Consider the following 24,054-nt stretch of genomic DNA (forward strand, 5'->3'; position numbering starts at 1 on the left):
ATCATTGATTTATTCCAGGTCAGCAAAAGGTGAAAATATCCTTTACCACTTTGACTTTTATATTTTCTTTGATAATATTTTCAATAAAAACAAAAGGTTTTGCTGCCTCACTTCTGATATGTCAGACTCGTGAAGAGGTGGTTTAAAGCAAGTTAACATCATGCAAAGTGTTTTAGTTTTCAGAACATTGACATTTTTAATGTCGGTAACTAATTTTTATGTAGTCAAGAAATTCAAAAATTCAAAATTCTCCAAATATCATTTTGTATGCAATCTATAAATAGCTGGCAACAAGGAAACTAAAATGATTTTATTATTTAAGCAATGTTCTAAAATACCTGGAAATCTTCTGAGACGTCAAAAGATACCATGCTTTATAAATTAGACAATTTACACTGCTTTTGTTTGATCCACAATTTTTTTTGTCAGCCAAAACTCTTTACAATAAACTTACATTTATTACAAGCTTTTTTAGGAACATAATAATTAAACATGAACAGTTTTGATGACCATCATCTTTTCATTTCTTATTTTTGAAGAAATTTAAAAGATCCGGAAACTTGGACACTTTTAGCAGCTCAGGGAATTACCATTAAAAGGGAACGTTTGTAACAACAATTATGTAATTCAATTTTATAAAGAGCTGAAAACCAACACAAAGTAAAATCATTTTGTTAACTCAGGTTAATTTTGAAACACACATTGATTCAGATTCCCAGCAGAGTGCAAAAAGTCCAATTATCCAATAATAGAAAACATGATTACAATATATGAGTTCAATTATAAATGAAATTGAAATTTACACAACTTGACACCAGACTTCTACTAACTATCACACCACTTTAAACAGTATAGTGACAAGTTGAAGTGTGTAAGGAAATGTCATTAATTATGTTTCAGGCTATAAATGTAGTTGCAAAATTAAATGCATTTAGAGTAGATTTACTCTTCATAAACAAGGATATGATATTTTATTCTTACTTTACACCACCAACTAGAGTTTGATAACGAATAGCAGTGTTACCTTCAGAAACAACGCATGAAACCTTTTGGACTTCTCTTAAGGAATAAATTATTTTACTGGATTAAACATTAAACTTATCTGGTTGAAAATCAGTTTAAAAAATTTTGCAACATCCAATTTTAAAAAGTTACATAGAGAAAATTAAAAATTTAGAAAAAAATGACTAACTGTATTTCAATTCCACAAAAACGACCAAATGTTTTAATCTTGTCAGAGCATTTTGCCGTAAAATTGTAGTATTAAAATTTAATGGCTTATTCTAGTTACCACCAATAAAAAACAGTATTAAAACATGGCAAAGGTCTTCATAACAAACCAGTAAAGAATTGAGAATCTGGATTGTGAGAAGTGTAACGTATTTTATATAAATGTATGTTAAGTCTTTGTACTTAAATAAACATAATAACATTGATACAAGGAAACAGCTACCACAAAACCGGAGAGTAACTGTTATTTCTCACCTGTCAGGGAGTTCATTGATCTGATCGTTGGACAAATCAAGTTCTTCTAATGAATTCAATTTGGTGATCACCTCAGGAACAGTTTGATGGCCAGAAAAATTGAATATATTTGGAAACATGTTGTCTGAAGGTTTGGAATAGCAAGTGATCCTCAGAACCTTTAGCTTTTGAAGTTGTATAAAACTAAATAAGATAATATAAGTGAATTTAATTGACACAAATCTGTTTCAACTGATAATTCATGTCAACCCAAAGCCAAAAATAGGAGTTTAATTTAGAGCTCAGAAATGCATAATATCTAATTAATCACATTCTATCAAATTATCAGGGTAGCTAGCCACTCCACCTACTATAAAATTACTGTGATATTTAAGTTTGTGCACTCTATGTTTATGCTTTAACTTGGGATGAATTAGGTGTAAATTAATGAAAAAGAAATTTAGTTATTCTGAACTATTGGAAGGCTACTATAAGACAAGAACTAAAAATACAGCTCAATTATTTTATTGAACACCAACTTTATTTGATCATCACTTTGACATTAATTGGTTTTTGTTGTCAAAGTGTTATCAAAGTGCTCTTTAATTCTATTTTAACAGTTTTCAGGTAAAGTCAACAGCTTATAAAACTCAATGATGAATAACTAGCAATTTAATATGACTGCTCATCAATAGGTAGTAAAAGTTGTTCTTGGAAGGAGTTCATACAAACTATGTGTATATTTACCTCTCTGGGAGTTGCCTTATGTAGCAATGTGACGGGTTCAGCTCTTCTAGTAAACTCAATGCAGTGATAGGCTCAGGGAGCACCTCAATTGGATTCATAGAAATAGCCAACTCTCTCAGCAATGTCAGAGAGCCCAAGCTGCAAATAAAATATAATAAACAGATTTATCTCTCACGAAATGTTCACATCCTTATCTTTGGTTTCTCACAATGCAGTAAGAAACATTTTTAAGTCTATCAATTCTTAATTAATTTTTCTATTTAAAACATCATATAAATGAGCTACAAATGTCTACCAAAAAGTAATAACCTTACAAGGTTTTAGACATGCTTTACTTGCTCATTGTGTTTGAGCACTAACAAATGCTGAATTATATTAGCTTGTGAACCATGAAAACAAAGTGATGTTGGAGAATTATAAATCTTATTACACCGGCAGTCCCTTGTACCTTGACAGGTTGTCATGGATAATAACAATTCCTACAAATAGTCGTATATATGGAAAGGCAGTGGAGTGTTGCAGATGTTATCATGCTTAGCTGGAATCTAAATATTCAGATTTGATTCCTGTGCGGGGCAAACCTTCTTCCTAAAGCTTTTAGCCAGGCGACCGAAACACCTCTTATTATATTACAGCTAAAGATCACCTATGCTAAAAAATTTTGCACAAGAAATACTCTGCAAATAACTCCTCACAATCGTTTACCCATTTATTCTGAGATAATAAAAGAATAACTGCATCCAATGACCCTATTGATAAACTTTACAGACAAAATTATACCAAAGCCTAAAATAAGTAGTTTTAATTAGTTGTTATGTAAATACTTGCTGTTAGTTCCTTTAATAGTCTGAACAAAACATGATCTTTATCTCAAGCTATGAAAACATTCTGTATAACAAAAAAAATGATACGTTCTATTTGATAATTCAGAAAGTCTCAACATTGCTTTATAAAACCCCAAAGGTTTTCAAAAAGAAAACATGTGAGTAATATATTTACAGTTTGATTGTTTGTCACAGTGCTTAAATTTTCACCGAAGCTCTCTCACTATTATCAACATCATGAAAAATCTTGATAGATTTACATAAACAGAAAAAGAACAAAAGTGCTAAGGTTTTGACAAATATTCCTGTTTTGATCATGAAATTATTGTATTAGTTTAATAGCAACCAATAAGCTTTGCTATTCCACATATACACATATTTCTATGTTGCTAACTCAATCAACTCAAATAATTAAAAACTTTCACCAACTCACATTACAAATTTTTAAATTTTTACCGAAGTTTTCTGACTATTATCACATCATAAAAAATAGTGATAAATTTACATAAACCGAACAAGAACAAAAGTGCTAATGTTTTGACAAATATTCCTGTTTTAATCATGAAATTATTGTATTAGTTTAATAGCAGCTAATAAGCTTTGCTATTCCACATATACACATATTCTTGCATTGCTAACTCAATCGACTCAAATAAATAAAAAACTCTTTCACAAACTCACGTTGCAAATTTATGAAAACTAACAATGACAAGTAGGCAAACATTAGAGGTTTGACCTAAGGATCATAATAATTTATATGCCGAATGTAGAAATTTATTTACTCCAGTTTATGGATTATAAAGACTCAGCATCTAAAAATGACAATGTTGCTTCTGACAGTTATGTGGTAAGATTACTCAGGTGAAATGACCACTAAGTGTGAAAGGGTCAATAGAGATAATTAAGACTTAAAATAGAAATGCCTTTGAGTTAATATGCTTTCCATAGGTGTTACCGGCACGCCTAACTTCTATTTGAAACCACTATAAACTCAAAACTTTAAGGAAAGTATTTTTACAAAATACTAGACATTTAAGTATACAGTAGACTCTTATGAGATAAATCGTCTATTCCAGGAAAGTAAAGATTTTGTTTTATAAGAACAGTAAAATACAGGTACGGCCAAACTCTCTGTTTTGGTAGTAAAAAAAACAATCGATGGAACTTTAGTTTTTAATTGGTAAGCTGTCCCACAACTGCAGTATTATTGGTTTGCAGCAAAAAATTTTCTCAATAACTTCACTGGTTTTATAGACCATGATTGAGGTACTTTTACAATAAGTTGATTGGGAGCGTAGACCTTCAATGTACATTCACAAAGATTTGCCAATTGCTGCTAAACAGCGAAGTCTATTCTATAAAGTAAAACTAATAACAGATATTGTAGGCATCTACGAGAAAGCAGAACAAGATTTTTATTATAAAAAAATAATTGCCTCTACCAGTTCATTGTCTCTCTGTATCCCAGGATAAGGTTAAGATCAAAACAACTTTTGACGATACTCCAATTTGTGACATTCACATTAGTAGACCGGCAGGGTAACACCTGCACTAATCAACCATCTGGTTTTGCAAGGTCAACAATTGCAAACACCGTGTAAAGTGCAGGGTTTGATCTACATGTAGATGAGGATGCATCTAGAAAAAGTTTAAAAACCTTTACAGTCGTTTTTATTTTCTCTCTTAATTCATTTCAATTACACAAAACACTTTTCTCATGATATGTAGTTTGAAGGTTAGAGTGGCAAATGTTGTTAAATTAATGTTAAATACACATCAATTTTCTGTCCAAAGACTTTTTTATTACCCGGGCAACGCCGGGTATCACAGCTAGTAGTTGATAGATAACAGCTTATTCCCTCCGGTTTTAAATATGGGTAAAACTTTAGCACATTTCATTTTTGTAGGAAAACACATTGTTTTATGCCATTGTTTAATGCCATGTTACATTCCATTTATGCCTTATTCTTTGTGTTCATTTAGATTTGCAATAATGCTCTGAACAATACACTCATGAACGTCTACGAAATTAATCTTGGAATGTATTTATCCTTGACACTTGATGCTTTATATTTGTATTAGAACAAGCTTACACAAGTCTGGTTCAAATTTCTATAAAATAAATGTTAATTTATGCAGCTATTTGTTTGTCATCAGTTATATCTTTAGAGTTAGAGTCTAAAAGCTCAGTAAATTCTTGGGTTTTATCTTGGTTTCGTCCACAATGATTATTTATTATATTTCAAAGCTTTCTGGGGGGTCCTAAATTTTTTCGTATTTCATGAGAATACTAATCAGCTTTTGCTTCTTTGATAGCTGATGAAACTTTATTTTTAGCTTGTATGTAGTTCTTTTTTAATTTAGGACTAAATGAGTAAGCTCTGTACTTGTCAAATAAGACGTCTTTCTTTTGTATATCCAAATTAAGCTTTATAGTCCTCTAAAAGTTTTTAAAGCTTTTGGGCTCGCAACAAGTTGGTTCCTCTATAAGAGCAATATAGTCCAAAATAATTTGTTCTTGTTCACGAAAAAGCCTTTTGTTTGATTTTCGGGTCATTCACGCCTAGGTGAATGACCGATGTTGCTCAAAAAGTCAAAAAAGTCTCTGCACAGAAAAGTTATCTTACGTAGGTTAACACACAAAAATAGTTATCATTGTAACTTTTAATTTTCATATCATGAACAAAGTGTTCCGTGCAGTTGAGACAAATTAAAAGAAAAAATGAAACAAGTGTAAAAGTGTTTAAAAATTAAATGTAACTGTGAATTAGTTAACTATTATTAGCCAAATAATGTCTGGTTTGCTTCGATAACAATGAAAAATGGTTTTGTATAAAGTTTTGTTTCGTATCATGTTTTTAATTTGTTTTGTGTTGGCACTGTAAGGCGACAAGGTCGCATAGAGCGGTATAGCAACCTATAGCATATGTAATTATTGAATGCAAAAACACCCGAGTAAAAATCATCAATTTTTTATATTTGTTCTGTACATATTAAAATAAGCAACAAGCAATGCGGTAACCTTAATAATTATAGTTACCTACAGTAAATTTAGTGTATTCAGTGGTTAGGATCTGTAATAAATTGAAACATTACAATGTACTACACACACTACATGCAGCAGAAAGCTTCTATCTTTGAGATAGACATATAACATACACGTTGAATATACATGTAGCTTAAATGACTTTAGCTTAGTAAATAAACACTTGAAGCCAAGTTTTAGAATGTATTTCACTCAACCAAACTTCAAATTTGTCACAGGCTAAATATTTTCCCTTTTCTGTTTTTGGGTTGGTTTTGGCTGTAATTTTTTAGTAGAAATAGATCAATAGAAAACTTACAAGGATTAACTCTCATGCATTGAGGCAAAGAGTTTAATTTATTGCCACTGTTTTTAATCAGTATAATTTATTTGTATACATGTGTCAAACAGTAGCCTAAATATTATGTAGCAAGGTTTTTTGTATTAGCAAATGTAACATTCAACTTATTTGTCAAATATTTTTTATATAAACAATGTAATAGTTTATATACAACATTCTCAACCAAAAAGCTATATTAGTTTTTGACACGCAAAAGTTAAACAAAGTTTACGATCCAATAAACTAAAGCAAATTAAGGTTTTCTAAAAATACATACACAGAAAAGTTACAAAGATTGTATTTTATGTATTGAGAACAAGAATTTGTTTTACTGCAATAAATTTCAATCAATAGAGCTTACTTTTACATACAGTTTAAAACCTAAGTAATATTGTGCCAAATTTCTTCTATATAATAAGGTATCAACCATCATTTTCGCTTAACAAATATTTAGCACAGCTGTCAAGGATTTTGGTACAAGCAGTTCTTTTAGTGTTTTAAATAGGCTTCCTATTTGTTAATTAATATTCAGTAAATGTTATGATACTTATTTTAGGCCTCTCTAATATCTGCTGAGTCACCAAAACATCAGTACCAGTCAAATCATATCAAATACCAAATCATCATATCAACCGCACTGGCTACACCGGTCGGCTAGTGCGAATCTCGGCTGGCATTTGCCGCCTTTATCATTTACAGTATAAGGAAGCCTACATTTTAGATGAAGACAGAGTAGGTAGTAGAGTCAGTTAGATATGTAAGATCCCATAAATAAACAACTACTATTTATTAACTCCATTATTTGAAGTCAATTCATTTTAAAGAATGGATCAACGAACTCGTTCAAGTTCGCAGTTGAATACCTGTAGAAGAAGTCAAGCTGTGTTGTCTTAAATATAGATATAGACAAGTGCCAGAACCCTTTCATAATAATATAGTGAGTCTTGATGACCATCTTTAGAATGCAAAGTTTGTGAATTGTATGAAAAATATTGAGCTTAATACCCATTTATTTTTGGTCCACATTTTTTTTATTTGGCAAAACTCTCCACAATATACTTACATTTATTATTAGTTTTGTTTAGCAACGTAATAATTAACCATTCCAATTTGTAAAACAGGTTGTGTTACTGCCAAAAAACAGCCCAAATCCTATCTTTGTGTTTTTATATTACAAATATGATATATTGAATACATCATATAATAATCTATGTATCCAAAAACTTTATTACTGGTGTGAAGAACACAATTACTTGTTCACTACTATATGGGAATCTTCAATTGATTACAAATATTGGAAACTCAGGAAAGATACGATTAAAAATCATCATGCATAAGCTAAAGGACCCATTGAAAGTATACAATAAATGCATGGATATGTAGAGGTAAATCAGTATCTCTCTGTGTAGAGGCATAATAAAGGCATGTTACGATATACTCTAGGATAAAATACACAACATATGAACTACTAGAGCTTAGACATCATTTGTTGGTCTTTCATACAATATTTTTCTTACCATTTCTTACATTATTATTTTCATTTTAAACACTTTGATACTTCTCAATGCTTAAAAAGTTAAATTTCAAAATAGTATTGTATGTAAAATAACATGCATCTACCAGTTTAATATGATTTATTGGTCAAATTCAAATGATGAGACAAGAGTATTCAGTGATCTAACAGTATACAAGTAGAGTCATTATTAAATATGGTTGCTGAAATTTTAGTTAAGATCTGAACTTCAACATTTCTATGGTTTGAACTATCACAAAAACCATAGTTTTAAGTGAACTACAAATGAAATCATATACTGTCTTGACCGATGTCCTAACTCCTTTCAACATTTATATTAAAAGTGATCCATATTTTATTATGATTGCTTGACTAAATTTAGGTGGTGGTAAAAATTAAACATTAGTGAAACTGTATGGTGCATTTACTTCATGAGATGATAAGATAACATAGGATTATACAGTGCAGTCCAAAATACTATGCATTGATTTCAATGCTTACATAGGCTACTGCACATCATTAGTTTGGAGTGAAATAAAAATACTGTTTTATATGATTTAAAAGATAATATTTACAAAGCAAAGTAGCACAAATAGTGTTTTGAACTGAAGAATAGCCAAAAAACATTTGAAAAGCTAAGAACCACGTTTAAATTCCATTCGTTCATATTTTGAAAATCATTGAATAAATACATGTAACGTACGCGTAGTGTGTCATAATTTACATTTAAGCTAAAAGGGTGCTAACTGACACGCAGCTGTATTTTTGATAACGAGTTTTTTGTTTTTTTCAGGTCAGCCAAAAGTAAATACATTCAACATATAAAGGTATATGTATTATGTATTAGTATATGTAAATACAATACAGGCAATTATTGATTAGCTCCTCCATTAAAATGTTTAAAATAAGTATCTATTTATTTACATATAATTTTTTGCATGAATTGCAAGGTATTATCAGCCCTCCCATCCAACATTCAAGAAATTTAAAAAAGTAAATAGTTCAACAAGATTTCAATTTCAGCATGCACTGGTCATAAAGTGTTGAGTATCTAGCGGTTTTGAAAACCAACAGCATATAGAGATATCAGCGTGCTTAGATTTTTCCAGAATTCTAACAGGTAATTTCACAATTATCGTTCATATTTATACAACCATTGAAATTGTAGTTTTAATAAGCTTTTTAATCAAATTTTCTCTCATTTCCTATCCTTATCATTTTTTTAACTTCCTTAAAAGTTGGCCCACAATTTCATTAATAATATTAATAGGTTCTGTTGGTCCACTCCATCTTTAGTGTATAGAGAGAACTCAGCTGTGTGATAGGTTTGGAAGGAGATTAAATATTGCTGTCAGAAGTTTAGAAAAAGGTTGGACCACCGCTGTAGGAAAGTAAACATCTTTTGGTCTGTTGCTATCAGAAAGTTTTATGGTGAGCAGTAACATATTTAATGTTCATAACTAACCAAAATTAAATCTTTGAAATAAAATTTAGCACTTTTATGTGGCTGCCAGTTATAGTCTAATCAGTTTAGAGAAGTCCATATTTAATAAATAACAGCGGTTTTGGTCAAGACTCGATGCGGGTTAAAATTGGCTCAGACTACTCAAGGTTTAAGTAATCTGAATAATACAGCAATAACAATAATAATACTTTAGATTGATAATAGTAATTGTAATCTACTATGTTAGATTAAGAAAGGTGCGTATTAGAAAAATAATAAAACTTCATGAAAGTTTTGGATAATTCCTACACTTTGATTCTATTTTAATACATTTTTAGGGTAAAGTAACCAACTTTTAATAGTCAATATTTAATCAGCAGCAAATTTATCATGGCTGCTCATAAAAACTTCATTGCAGTTCGTACAAACTATGTGTATATTTACCTCTCTGGGAGTTGGCTTATCTTGCAATATGTCAGGTCCAGCTCTTCTATTGAACTCAATGCAGTGATAGACTCAGGGAGCACTTCAATAGGATTACTAGATAGATCCAACTTTTTCAGCGATGTCAGAGAGCCCAAGCTGCAAATGAATTATATTAAACAGATTTTTCTTACATTAAATGTTCATATCCTTAGCCTTAATTTTATTAAATTTGCTAAACTCAGGAGAGATATGAGTACAAATAAATCAAAGGTTTAAGTCCCAAAAACTCCTGAGGTACAGTAGTCACTGATACAAATAAGCTACTTGAACACAAGGTGTTAAAATCATCACATTGAGTTACGTAAGTTTTAGGAAATACACAGTAATATTTATATTTTTGTTGGTTCATGTAAATTTCTTCATAAATAACTTTAATGTATGTTCAAAAATTATCACACATTAGCTAAAAGAACCATTGAAAGCATATAACAAAATAAATGGAGATTTAGAGGTAAATAAGTATCTCTCTGATAGAGGCAGTAGAAAGGCATATTATAAGTTACTCTAGAATAAGCTACACAACATTTGAAATAATAGAACTTATATATTTTTTGTTGCTCTTTCATACTATAATTTTCTGACAGTTTTTTACATTATTTTTTCTATTTTAAATACTGTGATACTTCTTGAAGCTTAGAAAATTCAATTTTAAAACAATATTTTGTGTAAAATACCATGTATCTACCAGTTTAATATGATTTATTCAAATGTTGAGACAAGAGTACTCAGTGATCTAACAGTATACAAGTAGAGTCATTATTAAATATGGGTGCTGAAAATTTAGTTAAGAACTGAGCTTCAGCATTTCTATGGTTTGAACTATCACAAAAATACTAGTTTTAAGTGAACTAAAATTGAAATCATACTCTGTGCCAACCGAAATCCTATTTCCATTCGACATTTGTAAATTAAATCTGATTCATATTTTATTACGGTTGCTTGACTAAATTTAGGCGGTATTAAAAATTAAACATTAGTGAAGCTGTATGGTGCATTTACTTCATGAGATGATAAGATAACATAAGATTATACAGGGCACTCCGACATACTATGCATTGACTTTAATATGTACAGAAGCTACTGCACATCATTAGTTTGGAGTGAAATAAAAATATTGTTTTATATGATTTCACAGATAATACATACAGAATGAAATAGCACAAATAATTTCTTTAACTGAAAAAAGGCCAACAAACATTTGAAAAGTTGAAGAACCACCATTAAATTCTTTCCGGTCAACTTTTGAAAATTATTGGATAAACACATGTAACATAAGCGTAGTGTGATATAATTTACCTTCAAGCTAAAAGTGTTCTAGCTGACAGACAGCTGTGTTTTGATAATGAAATTTTTGTTTTTTCAGGTCAGCTGAAAGTAAATATATTCTACATATAAAAGTATATGTATTATATATCAGTATATGTAAATACAATACAGAAAATTATTGTTTAGCGCCTACATGGAAATGTTTAAAATAATTGTCCAGTTATTTACACATTATTTTTTGAATGAATGACAAGGTATTATTAGTCCTCCCAACTAACATTCAAGTAATTTGAAAAGTGAATAGTTCAAAAAGATTTTAATTTCAGCATGCACTGGGCATAAAATGTAATTTTTTTGCTGTTTCGAAAACAGACAACATATAGAGATAACAGCGTGCTTAGAGTTTGCCAGAATTCTAACAGAAAAATTCACATTAAGTGTTCAGATTTATTAATCCATCAAAATTGTAGTTTGAATGAACTCTATCATCAAATTCTTTTACCATTTCCTATCCCTATCAATTTTCTAGCTTCCTTGAAGGTTGGCAAACAATTTCATTATTAATAATAATGAGTAATGTTGGTCCACTCTATCTTTAGTATGTATAAAGAACTCAGTTGTGTGATAGGTTTGGAAGAACTTTAAATATTGCTGTCAGAAATTTAGAAAAAGGTTGGACCACTGCTGTAGGAAAGTAAACAAATTTTGGTCTGTAAATTGCTATCATAAAGTTTTACGGTGAGCATTAATATATTTAATATTATTAACTAACAAGAATTAAACCTTGTTAAAAAAATTTAGCACTCTCATGTGGCTGCCAGTTACAGTTTGATAAGTTTAGAGAAGTCCATCTTTAATCACTAACAGCGGCTTCGATGAAAACTCAGTGCAGGTTAAAATTGGTTTAGACTACTTGAGGTTTAAGTAATCCCAATAATACAGCAATAACAATACTAATACTTAAGATTAATAATAGTAATAATACAATATTTTAGATTAAGAAATGTGCTCATGACAAAAAAAATAAAACTTCATAAATTTCGTTGATAATTACTACACTTTAATCATATTTTAACAGTTTTAAGGTAAAGTCACCCACTTATAAACTTCAATATTTAATCACCAACAAGTTAACATGGCTGCTCATCAATAAGTAGTAAAAGTTGTTCATAGAATGAGTTCATACAAACTATGTGTATATTTACCTCTCTGGGAGTTGGCTTATCTTGCAACGCGACAGGTTCAGCTCTTGTAATGAACCCAATGCAGTGATAGACTCAGGAAGCACTTCAATAGGATTTCTATTGAGATCCAACTTTTTCAGCGATTTCAGAGAGCCCAAGCTGCAAATGAATTATATTAAACCGATTTTTCTCTCATGAAATGTTCATATCTTTAGCAGGGCAGTATCCACCTGTTTGAAAATGATACTGCAGCAAGAGTCCAAGAGAAGTGCCTAGCGCCCTCTCGGTGGGGGAGAGAGGTGTTCGGGGGTTTCCCCCCAGAAATTCTTTTAGTATAACTAGTTAAACTGGTGCAAATCTAGCACACTTGGCTCCTGATGGGGCTCCTAATGTTCTAACAGCAAATTTGACATTATAATCCAGTTTTCTAAATATAGAGGGTCCTACCACACAAAGCTGTCGTCAGAATAGTCACTTTTAAAATCACTGTCGTCACTTTTAAAATCACTGTCACCTTTTTCAAGTTGGTAACAAAAACAACCTCTTTTTTCACATTCACTATGTTAATACAAATATCTATTCTGGTGGCACTGGGTTGCGTTGAAAATATGAAACTCGCTCAGTTTAAACTTCCGCTAACCCAAAAGCATGGCTCAACCAGCGACCTTTACAAACATATTAGTGATGTTTGGGAGCGTTGCTGATTACTCCGCGAAGAGTAACAGCCGTCTTAAGTTTTTATGGCTATATTTCTTGTACTGAAAATAGACCGAGATTGTCTTCAATAATCACTGTCAGTCACAGACTTGGAAACGGATTTGCTGTCAATGTCGTGCCATTTCATCGCTTTAATTGCTTGGCAGTCTAAAAATGCTGAGCTAGATGCTTCAAATCAAAACTAGTGAAGTTTCGGTTCACCATTGTGATTTATGAACAAATAATAAGTTAGTAAAGGTACGGCTACATGTAACAAAATTTTCGTTGGTTCTAACCAAAATCACGAAATGATTGAAACACGCAGAATTATTCTGCGCTGCTGGAATCGTGCTAGCAAGCATGATACCAGCAGCTTTTGCAATTAGTATAGTCCAAGAAACGTATAATGACACACAATAAAAGTATAAGTGCAATTCAACATAGTACACACGATGCAACTGCTTAGATTGCGTTATTGAATGTATTTATTGTTTGGACGCTATAGCTACGATTTGTTTATTTTTTAATTGTATTTCCTTTTTAGCAGCAAAAGCTTTGTGGTAGAACATGTTGACATCTCTAGCGCAAGCCAGTCAGTTGCATCGTATTTACTATGGTAACTTGCTGTAATATTTTCTTTTGTGTCACATTATGTTCTCGGACTACATATATCTTAAAATTTGCTAGAGTCGTGCTCGCTAACAAACAATAGCACGACTTAAACAGTTACATCGTGTGTTCTATGTTGAAATGCTTTCGTATTTTTATTGTGTGTCGCGAAACATGTCTTGGACCATAGTAATTGCTAAAGCTGGTGGAATCGTATTCGCTAATAATTTTTTTAATCAATTAAAAGCGTTTCATCGACAAACTCTGTGAGCAGGCACAGCTTAAATAATTCTGTGAATTTTAACCGATTAATTCTGCGTTTTTCATGATTTCGGCCAGAACTCAGAACCAACGAAAAATTTGTTATGTGCAGCCCACCTTTAGTAATCCTACTTACAAAATCATCGTCACCTCATCACCTACATTGATAAATGGTCATCTCGTCTGTCACTTTTTAAATATCCCTATCGTCGAGTCGTCAGAATCGTCACAAAATATAAAAGAACCCCCAATATAAAACTGTTTATTGAGATTGTCTTTAACAACGCTTATTAAAAATATAATGTAAATAAGAACTGCTAAAGGGGTTGGCCACAGCTAACATGAGGTAGAATTATCACTGGGTACAATGCTGAATGGTGTAGGAGAGGAGTAGTCTCCTATGAAATAATTCTATTAAATAATATTGCAAAGTTAAAAAGTAAAATTAATAGAGCACCATGTTAAAAATAATGCACTTATACTATAGTCTATAATACTGAGCAAGTAGTAGAAGATACAAGTTTGAGCTATGCATGTTACATGCATAGCTCAAACTTAAATTTATTTCTATGAACACAATCTTTTGTACATAAATATTCATTTACATATCTACTACTACAAAAAATACGACCATGTACAATTGTCTCTGTACGAAATGCTTGGAAGCATTCCTTTTGGTAGAGACCGACGCTATAACGTTGCCATGCGAGCTACCATAACGATCGTTTTTTTCTGTATATTTCAAGTATAATAAAAGTTTAAAAAGTTTACATCACTTCTATCACCTGAATTATTGTTATTCTAATCACACCAAAAATCACTTACGATCGACGGTTCAAATAATGTTTTATTTTACTGTTTTGAGAGTCGAGCTGATGTTGACTGGTATTTCCTGCATTTATTCTTTTCAAGGAGGCACGATTTCTTTAGCACTAAGCAACGCCTTTCGGATAATCGTTTCATATCTGAATTTATCGGCTAATATCTTGTTGATGATATTTAAAACTTACTAACATTCATATCCTTTGTTTAACGTTATGAGATGGCAGCTTTATAAATGTCTACCGAAAGCGACATGAGTGTCGTTTCCCCAAGCAACCGATAAACGACATTTTGATCATTTCCCTGGCCAAAGTGTTAAAATCAAGCACAAATGACATGAATTCTTGAATTTTGAGCCTCAAAAAATGGTACTGCTATGGCAGTAGCTACAGTATAGGAGGATACGGCCCGGATCTTTAGCCTTAGTTGTATTAAATTTGCTGAAAGGTACAAGTTTGCTCTAAACACAGCAGTAATACACAGCTATACAATAAGATCCTTTCTTTAACCTATCAACTCTTTATCATCAACTTTCTATTTAAAATATCATAAAAACGTGCTACAAATGTCTACCAAAAAGTTATAACCATAAAAGGTTTCCAACATTTTGCCTTAATTTAAAACTGTGTTTTAGCACTGAAGGATGCTGAATTATTCTGATGAAGTTATCTCTGATTACTAAAGGAATCTGAATTAAATTGGCATGTGAACCATAAAATAAAAGTGATGTATCAGAAGTATATTAATGCTAGTACACTGACAGTACCAGTACCTAAGATATTGTTACATGTAATAAGTATTTATACAAGTTTTCTTAGATGTGGGAAGGTGTTTGAGTGGTGCAGATGGTATCATGTTTAGCCGGAATCTAAATATTCAGGTTTCTTCCCTGTGCGATGCAAACCTTCTTTTTAAATTGTTTAGTGAGGCGACAGCTCACTTGACACAGCTCTCATTATATTAAAACTAACGATCACCCATGCTAAAATATTTTGCACATGAATTACTTACCCGAGGACACTTTTATTTTGCTAGTAATTAGTTTTGTGAGTAGCACACAGAGTAAAAGTTCGCTGCAACTTAATTTCGTGGCTCTGATGAGTGCGAAAATATAGTGATGTGAAAATAAATGCAGTGGAAAACACAGATTACATTCCTCAGGTCCAGTTTGCTAATAAGAAAAAAAATCAATTAGGGACTAGCTCGTATTTGTAAACCGCAGATTGAAATGAGTGGGTGAGATCGATAATTCAATTTGATCACTTGCTGCCAAGTGTATCTTGGACTATCAATGACGTCTAGGTCAGAGCCGTATAGTTTCACATGTTGAATGTGAAACTATACGATACTGGTCTAGGTCCCTTCTGCCGTGAATTTCACATTTCTTTCACACTCAAGTCCCAAGAAGAAGAAAATAGATAACAACCAAAACGTATAACGTGGTTGGATCTGATGAGGGTTGTTATTGTTTTTGGTTGGTAATAAAATTCATCACTACAAAAATTATTATTCAATTTTATGACTTCACCTACCAGACTTTCATTTTCATCAGTTACAAATTCGGTGACTAAACTGATATCATCTTAATTTGCTTCGCTATGCTGCTCAGTCGGTGTATTAGCTATGAGTTTACCAGAAATTTCCCATTGATTCCAACCACACACGACAATTACCTGCATTTTTATTATGACTATTTTATTGTGGATATCAATGATTAAAGCCACTTAACTTCACGTTTTTGCTCGCTTGTTATGATAGTTTAGTTTTGCTCATGAAGTTTTCGCGAGAGGATGACTCCGCGAAAATGCGAACGTTAGGTGACGCGAATACATAGGTGTCCTAGGGTACCAAAGAACTCCTCACAATCGGATGCTTACTTATTCTGAGACAATAAAGAATAACTGAATCTAAAACAATATTGAATAACTTTACAAGCAAAATTAGGCAAAAGCATACAATAATTTGTCTCGGTTCATCTAATGGTCTGAAGAAAAAAAAGATTCTCTCAAGCTTTGACAACATTCCACGTAACAGTAATAACAATATAGTTCACTTGATAACTCAGTAAGTTACCGTTTCCGATACCAAAATCAGGGCAGCTCTACTGATAAACTTTATTATAATATATAACCAGCCATTATCATTATGAGGTGAAATATCAAAATACATTGTATGAATATTTTGGATGTAGCTAAATTTGCAACAGTCAAATGCGGTAAGGCATTGATAGGGTAAGCGTATCAAATATTGAAGCAAATTTCATATGTATTCGATACCTGTCTGGGATTTGTCTCACGCCATTGTTAGACAAACCAAGTACTTCCAATGAAGTGAGTTTGATCACTACCTCAGGAATAGATTGAAGGGATCTATAATGTTCTTCAGAGCATGATATCCTCAATGCCTTTAGCCTTTTTAGCTTTTCAAACCTGAAATCAGATGATATAAATAATAGGAATATATTGAAAAGTAGTTCAATAAATCATCTATTCACTCTACTATACAGACTTGATTTCTGGTATATTTTCTCATAAAACACCTCAGAGCAATTGGCTGCTGCACCAAGTGAAGACTTGACTGATAGATTTGTCATCCGATCTGCTTTATGCAATGGATCACTTTTTAAGAAACTCTATTGCAGTCGCTACGCTACATTCATTACATTCGAAAATATAAAATATTTATTGTTTCAACCTCTGTTAAAATATTTAGTTCTAGTCACCTATTCATCTATATATTATATTATAAACAAATACTTCCATGTTATTTCTATCATATCACAGTCTAGCCAGTTCAAATCAGTGACATTGGTGTGAGGTGTTAAAATGACGACAAACTGTTTCTGTATTTTCATTCCGCAATTAGAAAATATACAAATCATCCAATCTATTTGTTTGTTATAGAATATGTAAGAACACTACCTTTTTAGTGCAGGTATCAATAGTGAGACTATTTTTTATTCATGGTGTTTCCACAAACTGCATCATGTTCCCTGTTTTACACGATAAAATTACGTGAAGCTGGTGAGTTCCTAAATTGTGAAAAAGCTAAGTGCTGTTCAAACAACTTTTGAAGCGCACACAAGTTTTGATGTGAATTAACAACCTTCAGATTCCATTTTTGCACACCATCCTATATATTAACAATATTTTTGCTGTCAGTCACTTGAAAAAACATGAATCACAATCAAACAATATTTTTCAATCTTTAATTGTGAGCATAGCTGTTCCATAAATTAATTACATGCATTTACATACCAGAGTTAAAAATTACGTTATAACTAAATCGAGAGCGACTTTGTTTCCAGTTAAAAATCTCATTTAAGCAACTTACGAACCGTTAGATCTTTGGTCAAACAACTAGTAAAAATTTGTAATATGGTAATTACTATTTAGTTAACAATTCTAATGCAACATTATTATAATGTGAATAAAGAATCTAGAGAACAATTGATTTAGGTAATATTAGGTATATATATAATATAATAATATTAGGTAATATATTTAGGTATATTAATTAGGTCTACAAATAAGGCTATCATTTATGAAGTTTAAATAGAGATCATATCATGTTCAGTCCAATACTTTCTCTAACACTCTTGGTGTGACTTCAGACAGACAAACTGAAAAGCACAGTTCTTATTGTAGCAAGGATTACCTATGATAAGGTAAGCTCACATATGCCACAACCTTCTGGTAGCATCTGACTAATTTCAAACTTTTAGTAAAAAAACATTCTTAAAATATAATAATGCAATGTTTCTGTAACTATTTATTATGTATGCTATTCTGTATGTATATTTATTCTGTTATATTGTAACCATTATTCCGTAACTAATGCATTGTAGTGGAATCATATTAAACAAATTAACTGAATTACCAGCTGGGAAGAGTTTTCATATTGCAGTCAATCACACGAAGCTCATCAAGAGAATTTGCAAGCAAGCCTGGCCATTCTAGCGAGAGGTCAATCCGGCAAAGTTCTAACTTCTTGAGGCTGGTGAATGTTTCCAGACTAAAATACATTCCAAACAGCCATTTAAACCTGTGAAAACACTGTGAGAATAAGCTATACCAAAATGTATAAATACCTTTTATTGCACAACTCCCAGATCCTACCTTCCTACTGCAGAAGTGTTTTGCAAACGTAAATGCGTCACATGAGGGGTAATTTCAACTAGTGACAGGTGGCAATCTCCATCAATTGTTAGGTGAGTTATATGATGCTCTCCAATATCTGTTTTAATTTCTTGCTCATCATTTCTATGTTTACACACGAGGTCTGTAAGCTCACCATTCCATTCCGGCTCCCCAGAGTGTCTGTAGCCCAGTTTGGTTGCTGAAAATGATAAAAAAAGCAATTATAAATAAAATATGTTTAAAGATGTGATTGCACCAAAAAAGTCATTAAAATATACGATCTTTTTTAGCCAATCACCAGCATAAAAATTTCAAGGTCATAATAAATGTTATTGCTAGCAAACTCGTTGTCTGTGATTTTGAAGATTTTCATCGTTAGGAAATGTATCAATTTACTGAATCACGCACGTTGAATCGACATGATTAATTGACGAACAACATAATTTTTACAATGTTTCAAGTTTTCAGCGAAAAAGACTCAGACTTTCCCGAGCATCAGGTTGTTAAAGATTGGGGCAGACAGCCTATAGTTACAGCTGACAGGCATCAGCAGAATTATGCTGCAGAGGAAGCTAGGAGAATGGCGGTAAGTCTACCTTGAACTTTGAGTCTATTGTATATATACACTAAACTAAAAGTAATAACTTTACTAGTCATGGATACATTCACTAATTAACAAAATTATACCTTTTTGCTATCACCAATCATTGTTTCATAAATTTTTGAATGTCTCACCTCGCTATAATATTATTTGCATCAAATTTTCTATAGCAGTTTTGGCTAGTAAATCAGATTCCTGATTAGAATTTATGTTTACTTTTCACTGGTAAAAAGTGAGGAAAATAGATTGATCAATACTAACCTTCAACTCCCACCCAAAAAGCTTCAAAATGTGGGCTTGGCATGCTTTTGTTAAAATTTTTTTTACTTTGTAGTTAAACTTATAGAACGACATATCTATATAAATGACATGTACTCATCACATTCATTGTATTGATTACAGAATGTTTATTTGACTTCACCAGTAGAGCAGAGGTGTCAGTGTGGAATCTGGGAAGCATGAGGAAAGAGAGACATGAATGTGTGCTGCAGCAATTATGATTTGTGGCATTATGTTTCTCAGACTGAACTTTAGTGTGTTGCAGAAGAGCAAGAGGTTGCAGACCTTATAAAACAAAGTCCATTAAAAGTGACATATTAAAAGTACTGACGCTTCCATAATAAGTTTGGTAGCTAATTAAATGTTTGTTTCCGCTAATTTCACTAGATGTCATATCACTTCCAAGCAACATTCAAACAGTTATCAGAGTGTAATGAACGTTTAATATTTTGTAATTCCCAAGTATCCTGATGCGGGGAGCCTCAAACCACATGAAAGGCTGATGGAACATCGAATGTACAACATGGTATGTTACAACAGAGGAATTCATGTACCAACAAATCATTTGTATTTTTGACCTTTGCCGAAGAACTTACAAGACCAGAGTGGTGATCACTACCAACCTGTGTATACAACTAGTGGGAGCTACATATTCTAGGACCAAAGATGAAAAGGAATATACAGATACGATACATACAGTGTTTAAATTGACTGCAGTACAGTAATTTTTTCTATTATATGAGCTGAAACTATATGAATGGCTACAACTTGGATGAATGTTTTTAGTGATAACTTTTTGTTGAGATGAGCCTCTTTTTGTTTGGAAAAATTAAATAACAAAATAATTATGTTAAAGATAATGCAAAATTGAATTGGCAGATCATATTGAACACATCTTAGCTCCGTTGGTACCAGTGAAAAACCTTGTCTGGTAGATAGATTTATTAAGTATAATCAGGGCTGTAATGACAGTTAATTTTGCATAGCTGGACTCAATTCTAATGAAGGAAATATTAAGAGCTAGTCAAAATATTCTATGCTCCACACTACTAAGTGAAAACAGGAGAGTCCACAACATATACTGACAACCAGGTGCAAGAATGGCTTAATTAACCGGTTGCCAGAATCAGTGGGTTAATTGATTTTTTTGTAAATTGACGTTGTTTTGTGTTCGGATGAGAACAGATAAATTTCTAATTTGCCAATTTACTTGGAAAATTTTGATTTCAGAGACTTAATTGGCAAATGAGCTCAATCCTTGAACATATTTCATGAATAATCGCAATTCAATTAAAAGTCACTCGACTATGTTTTTATCGCCTAACAATATTTTTAGGAAACTTTTAATGGAGAGTGCAGTGCACCCACAGGATGCGATTTTGATCCATTTCAGGGTTGGTATCATATGGTGAAATATGATATGTAGGATTATAGAAACCACAGTAATTATATAATGCAAACATCCCTGGTAAAAATCCTCCAAATATTATATATGTACTGTATATATTGAAAATTAGTAAAAAAAATAGTATGTTAACCTTAGTAACTATAGTTACCTCCAGTAACCTTATTGTATTTAAAGTATGTAGCGGTTATGATCTGCAATAAAATTTAACATTATAATGCACCATAGAGAGTTCCTGCCTTTAAGACAGACGCGCGTATAACATAAACTTTGAATTCACCTCAAATAAATTTTGATTACTAAACCCGCACGCAAGCACACACGCACGCACACCTACCCACCCAATGTTGTTTTCGTAATGAAGCGAACTTTTTTGAGAAGATTAAAAGATGTTGCCTGATCACTGACCTCTTTGAAGAAATACGCATATTCAACTTTGCTACTGGCTTTGAAGACAACATATTACCGTTTTACACACGAGAATTGCTGAACTGAGAGAAATCGGTCTTCGTGTCTCTTTCAAGCATTGTGAAAATATTTACGTCGAACAGCATTTCGGTGAATTTGATATTTTGATGTACACGATAAGCACACCGACTGCCAAAATTGAACGCAAAAATTATGTTGCATTTGTATGATGAAACAAAATTTGTATGGTAATGTGAAAAAATCATCATGTTTCACTTTGAAAGGTGAAAAAATTGTAAATCGGGTAATCGTATCCTGAAGGAGCACTCTATATTTTTATAAGATGAGGTGAACATTGAGTTGAGCTAACTTGATCAAATTATGAAAATCTAGCCTAGCTTTCATAAAAGAAACACCCATTATATACTAACAATAGACATCCATTTACGAACTACTCATTGATAAAATAATAAACTGAGATTGCATTTGACCATTTAACTCTTCTGGTAATTCTAGCAATATTTAATTATTTGTAATTTCAAATTAGTATGTCAGTCATTTGATTTAACTTTCTAATGTGTTAAATGATAAACACATACTCTAGGTTTCTGTTTTCATTTCTTTAAAAAACAGTAAAAAGCAACTACTCTACTCACCAGGTTTCCTGATATCCGCATGCTTCTCATAATAAATACTCTTTGTCCCTTTTTCACTGAGGGCATTAGTCTTGCTACAAGAAGCTCCAGTTTTCTGACCAAAATCTTTGTCCATTTTCCTTCTTTCAGAAAAGAGTTTCTAAGCTAAGTTCTGTCATAAAGTTACTGTATGGGTAGTGGAAGTGCTGTTAAAACAATTAGAAGATGAAAGATCAATGGTTGATAATTGACTAGTGCTGTATAACATTCATCACCTGATGTGTGTAGTGTTCAGGAATTTAAAGCTACTGACCTTAATGAATATATTGAATGATTATTAAAGTACTTGAGTAACTTAGTCTAAATAATTATAATGAAGTGTTTCTCACTTCTTTCGTTTCATTTATATATTTGACTTTGATATTTCACCACCTAGAAAATAGACAGTTAGGGCATTGCCTATCTTTAGGGTGCTGTTATTCTCTGCAGGTATATTGTATTAGTATATAATAGACATTTCAATTGTGGGTTTATCTTTATTTCACTTGTTACCAAGAATATAGCAATATTTTTATAATCTTTTAGCTTGTGGGTGTTAGCCGTAGCAAGCTTTGCGTTAATTACGGTATGGCAGTTGAATGTAAGACATACAGCAAGCAAGTTGTGCTGCACAGCGTTATATTTTACTTTTAACCAGCATGACTGTATTATAAACTTCAACTCTTCTAATATATTGGTGTGAGAGCAATTGGGAACTTTATTGTAAGTAAACACATACTGTAAAACAGTTTATTTTTTCTCCTGATTGCGGTGTAATCATGACAGTTTAGTTTCTTTTGATAATCAAGATGATAAGTTATTGCCAGTTTTAGCATGAATGTTTGTATGTTTTCATTTCTAGATTGTTATAACTAACTTTTATTACTCTTCTTGCTTTATTGCTTACAGAGTACAGTGTCACAAATATAAAGACTGTTGCTAACCTAACCATATCAGCTCCAATCCAGTACAGTACTAGTAAAGTTTGGCAGACATGGAGCCTGGCTTAGAAGAAGAAATTAAGTCATTGAAGAAGGCAAGATCTCAGAGCAAAGCTGACATTACTTCTTCAGTAAAGAAGATAAAAAACTCTATCAGAGATGAAGATCATATCAGTACAAATAAGTTGGTAGATCATCTCAATGAACAATGGACAGAGTTGTCGGCCCAACATGTAATGTATACAGAGCTGGTCAACACTGATACTACATATGACAAGCATAAGACGGGGAAGGCAAGGACTTAGATGAATACTTAGAGGAGACAGATGAGGTCTATACATCTATCACAGATAAAGTGAGGGAGTTCCGAAAAAGACACATCGATGAACCAAGGAGCTCAGCTGATGAAAAATATTGACACCTATGTGAGTGAGCTAATTAGCGCTATTGAGTCAAATACTTTTGTGTTAAATGATTTTGAAGCTGATGCTACAAAAAGAGACAGCTTTTTTGCAAATAGCAAATTTGTGTTAGCTCAATTATCTAAATTTTCTTTTTCTGTCTCTCTAGTTAATGAAATAGAGATTAGGGTGACTAGATTGCAGCATAGTATTGTAAAGGCTAGTAGGATGCCAGTAATTCAGCCCTTTTCTAATGACATACCAAACCAAACAAACACCTTCGACAAACCTAATGGCAATTCCCTTATGACTGACCCTACAAATTCTGAAACTGTTTTGTCCATACCTCTTTCTGCTTCTTCCAATCAATATTATTCCAATACTAGTGACGCCCGTTCACGCGAATCTTGGAATACTAGAGTGTCTACATTAATGCCGACCAGTAACAGTACACGTCTTGACACGTCAATAGTGGCTGCATACTCTGACGACGCTCATGAGCATGCTCATAACACCACCCTTACT

At 32.2% G+C, this 24,054-nt stretch overlaps 1 protein-coding gene across 1 annotated transcript in view; it reads right to left on the minus strand.

Annotated features, from left to right (window-relative positions):
- Positions 1-22,284, minus strand: part of LOC137390442 (leucine-rich repeat protein lrrA-like) — a 65,743-nt gene extending 43,459 nt beyond the window's left edge. The window contains exons 1-8 of the mRNA XM_068076775.1: positions 22,170-22,284; positions 18,800-19,019; positions 18,561-18,695; positions 16,958-17,110; positions 12,315-12,452; positions 9,802-9,939; positions 2,212-2,349; positions 1,486-1,668 (exon numbers count right to left, since the gene is read on the minus strand). Coding sequence (XP_067932876.1) covers positions 1,486-1,668; positions 2,212-2,349; positions 9,802-9,939; positions 12,315-12,452; positions 16,958-17,110; positions 18,561-18,695; positions 18,800-19,019; positions 22,170-22,284 — 1,220 coding nt within the window. The remainder of the gene's footprint in view (positions 1-1,485; positions 1,669-2,211; positions 2,350-9,801; positions 9,940-12,314; positions 12,453-16,957; positions 17,111-18,560; positions 18,696-18,799; positions 19,020-22,169) is intronic.
- Positions 22,285-24,054: the final 1,770 nt, after the last annotated feature.

The sequence above is a fragment of the Watersipora subatra genome, chromosome 3 (assembly GCF_963576615.1).
Source record: "Watersipora subatra chromosome 3, tzWatSuba1.1, whole genome shotgun sequence".
Taxonomy (NCBI): Eukaryota; Metazoa; Bryozoa; class Gymnolaemata; order Cheilostomatida; family Watersiporidae; genus Watersipora; species Watersipora subatra.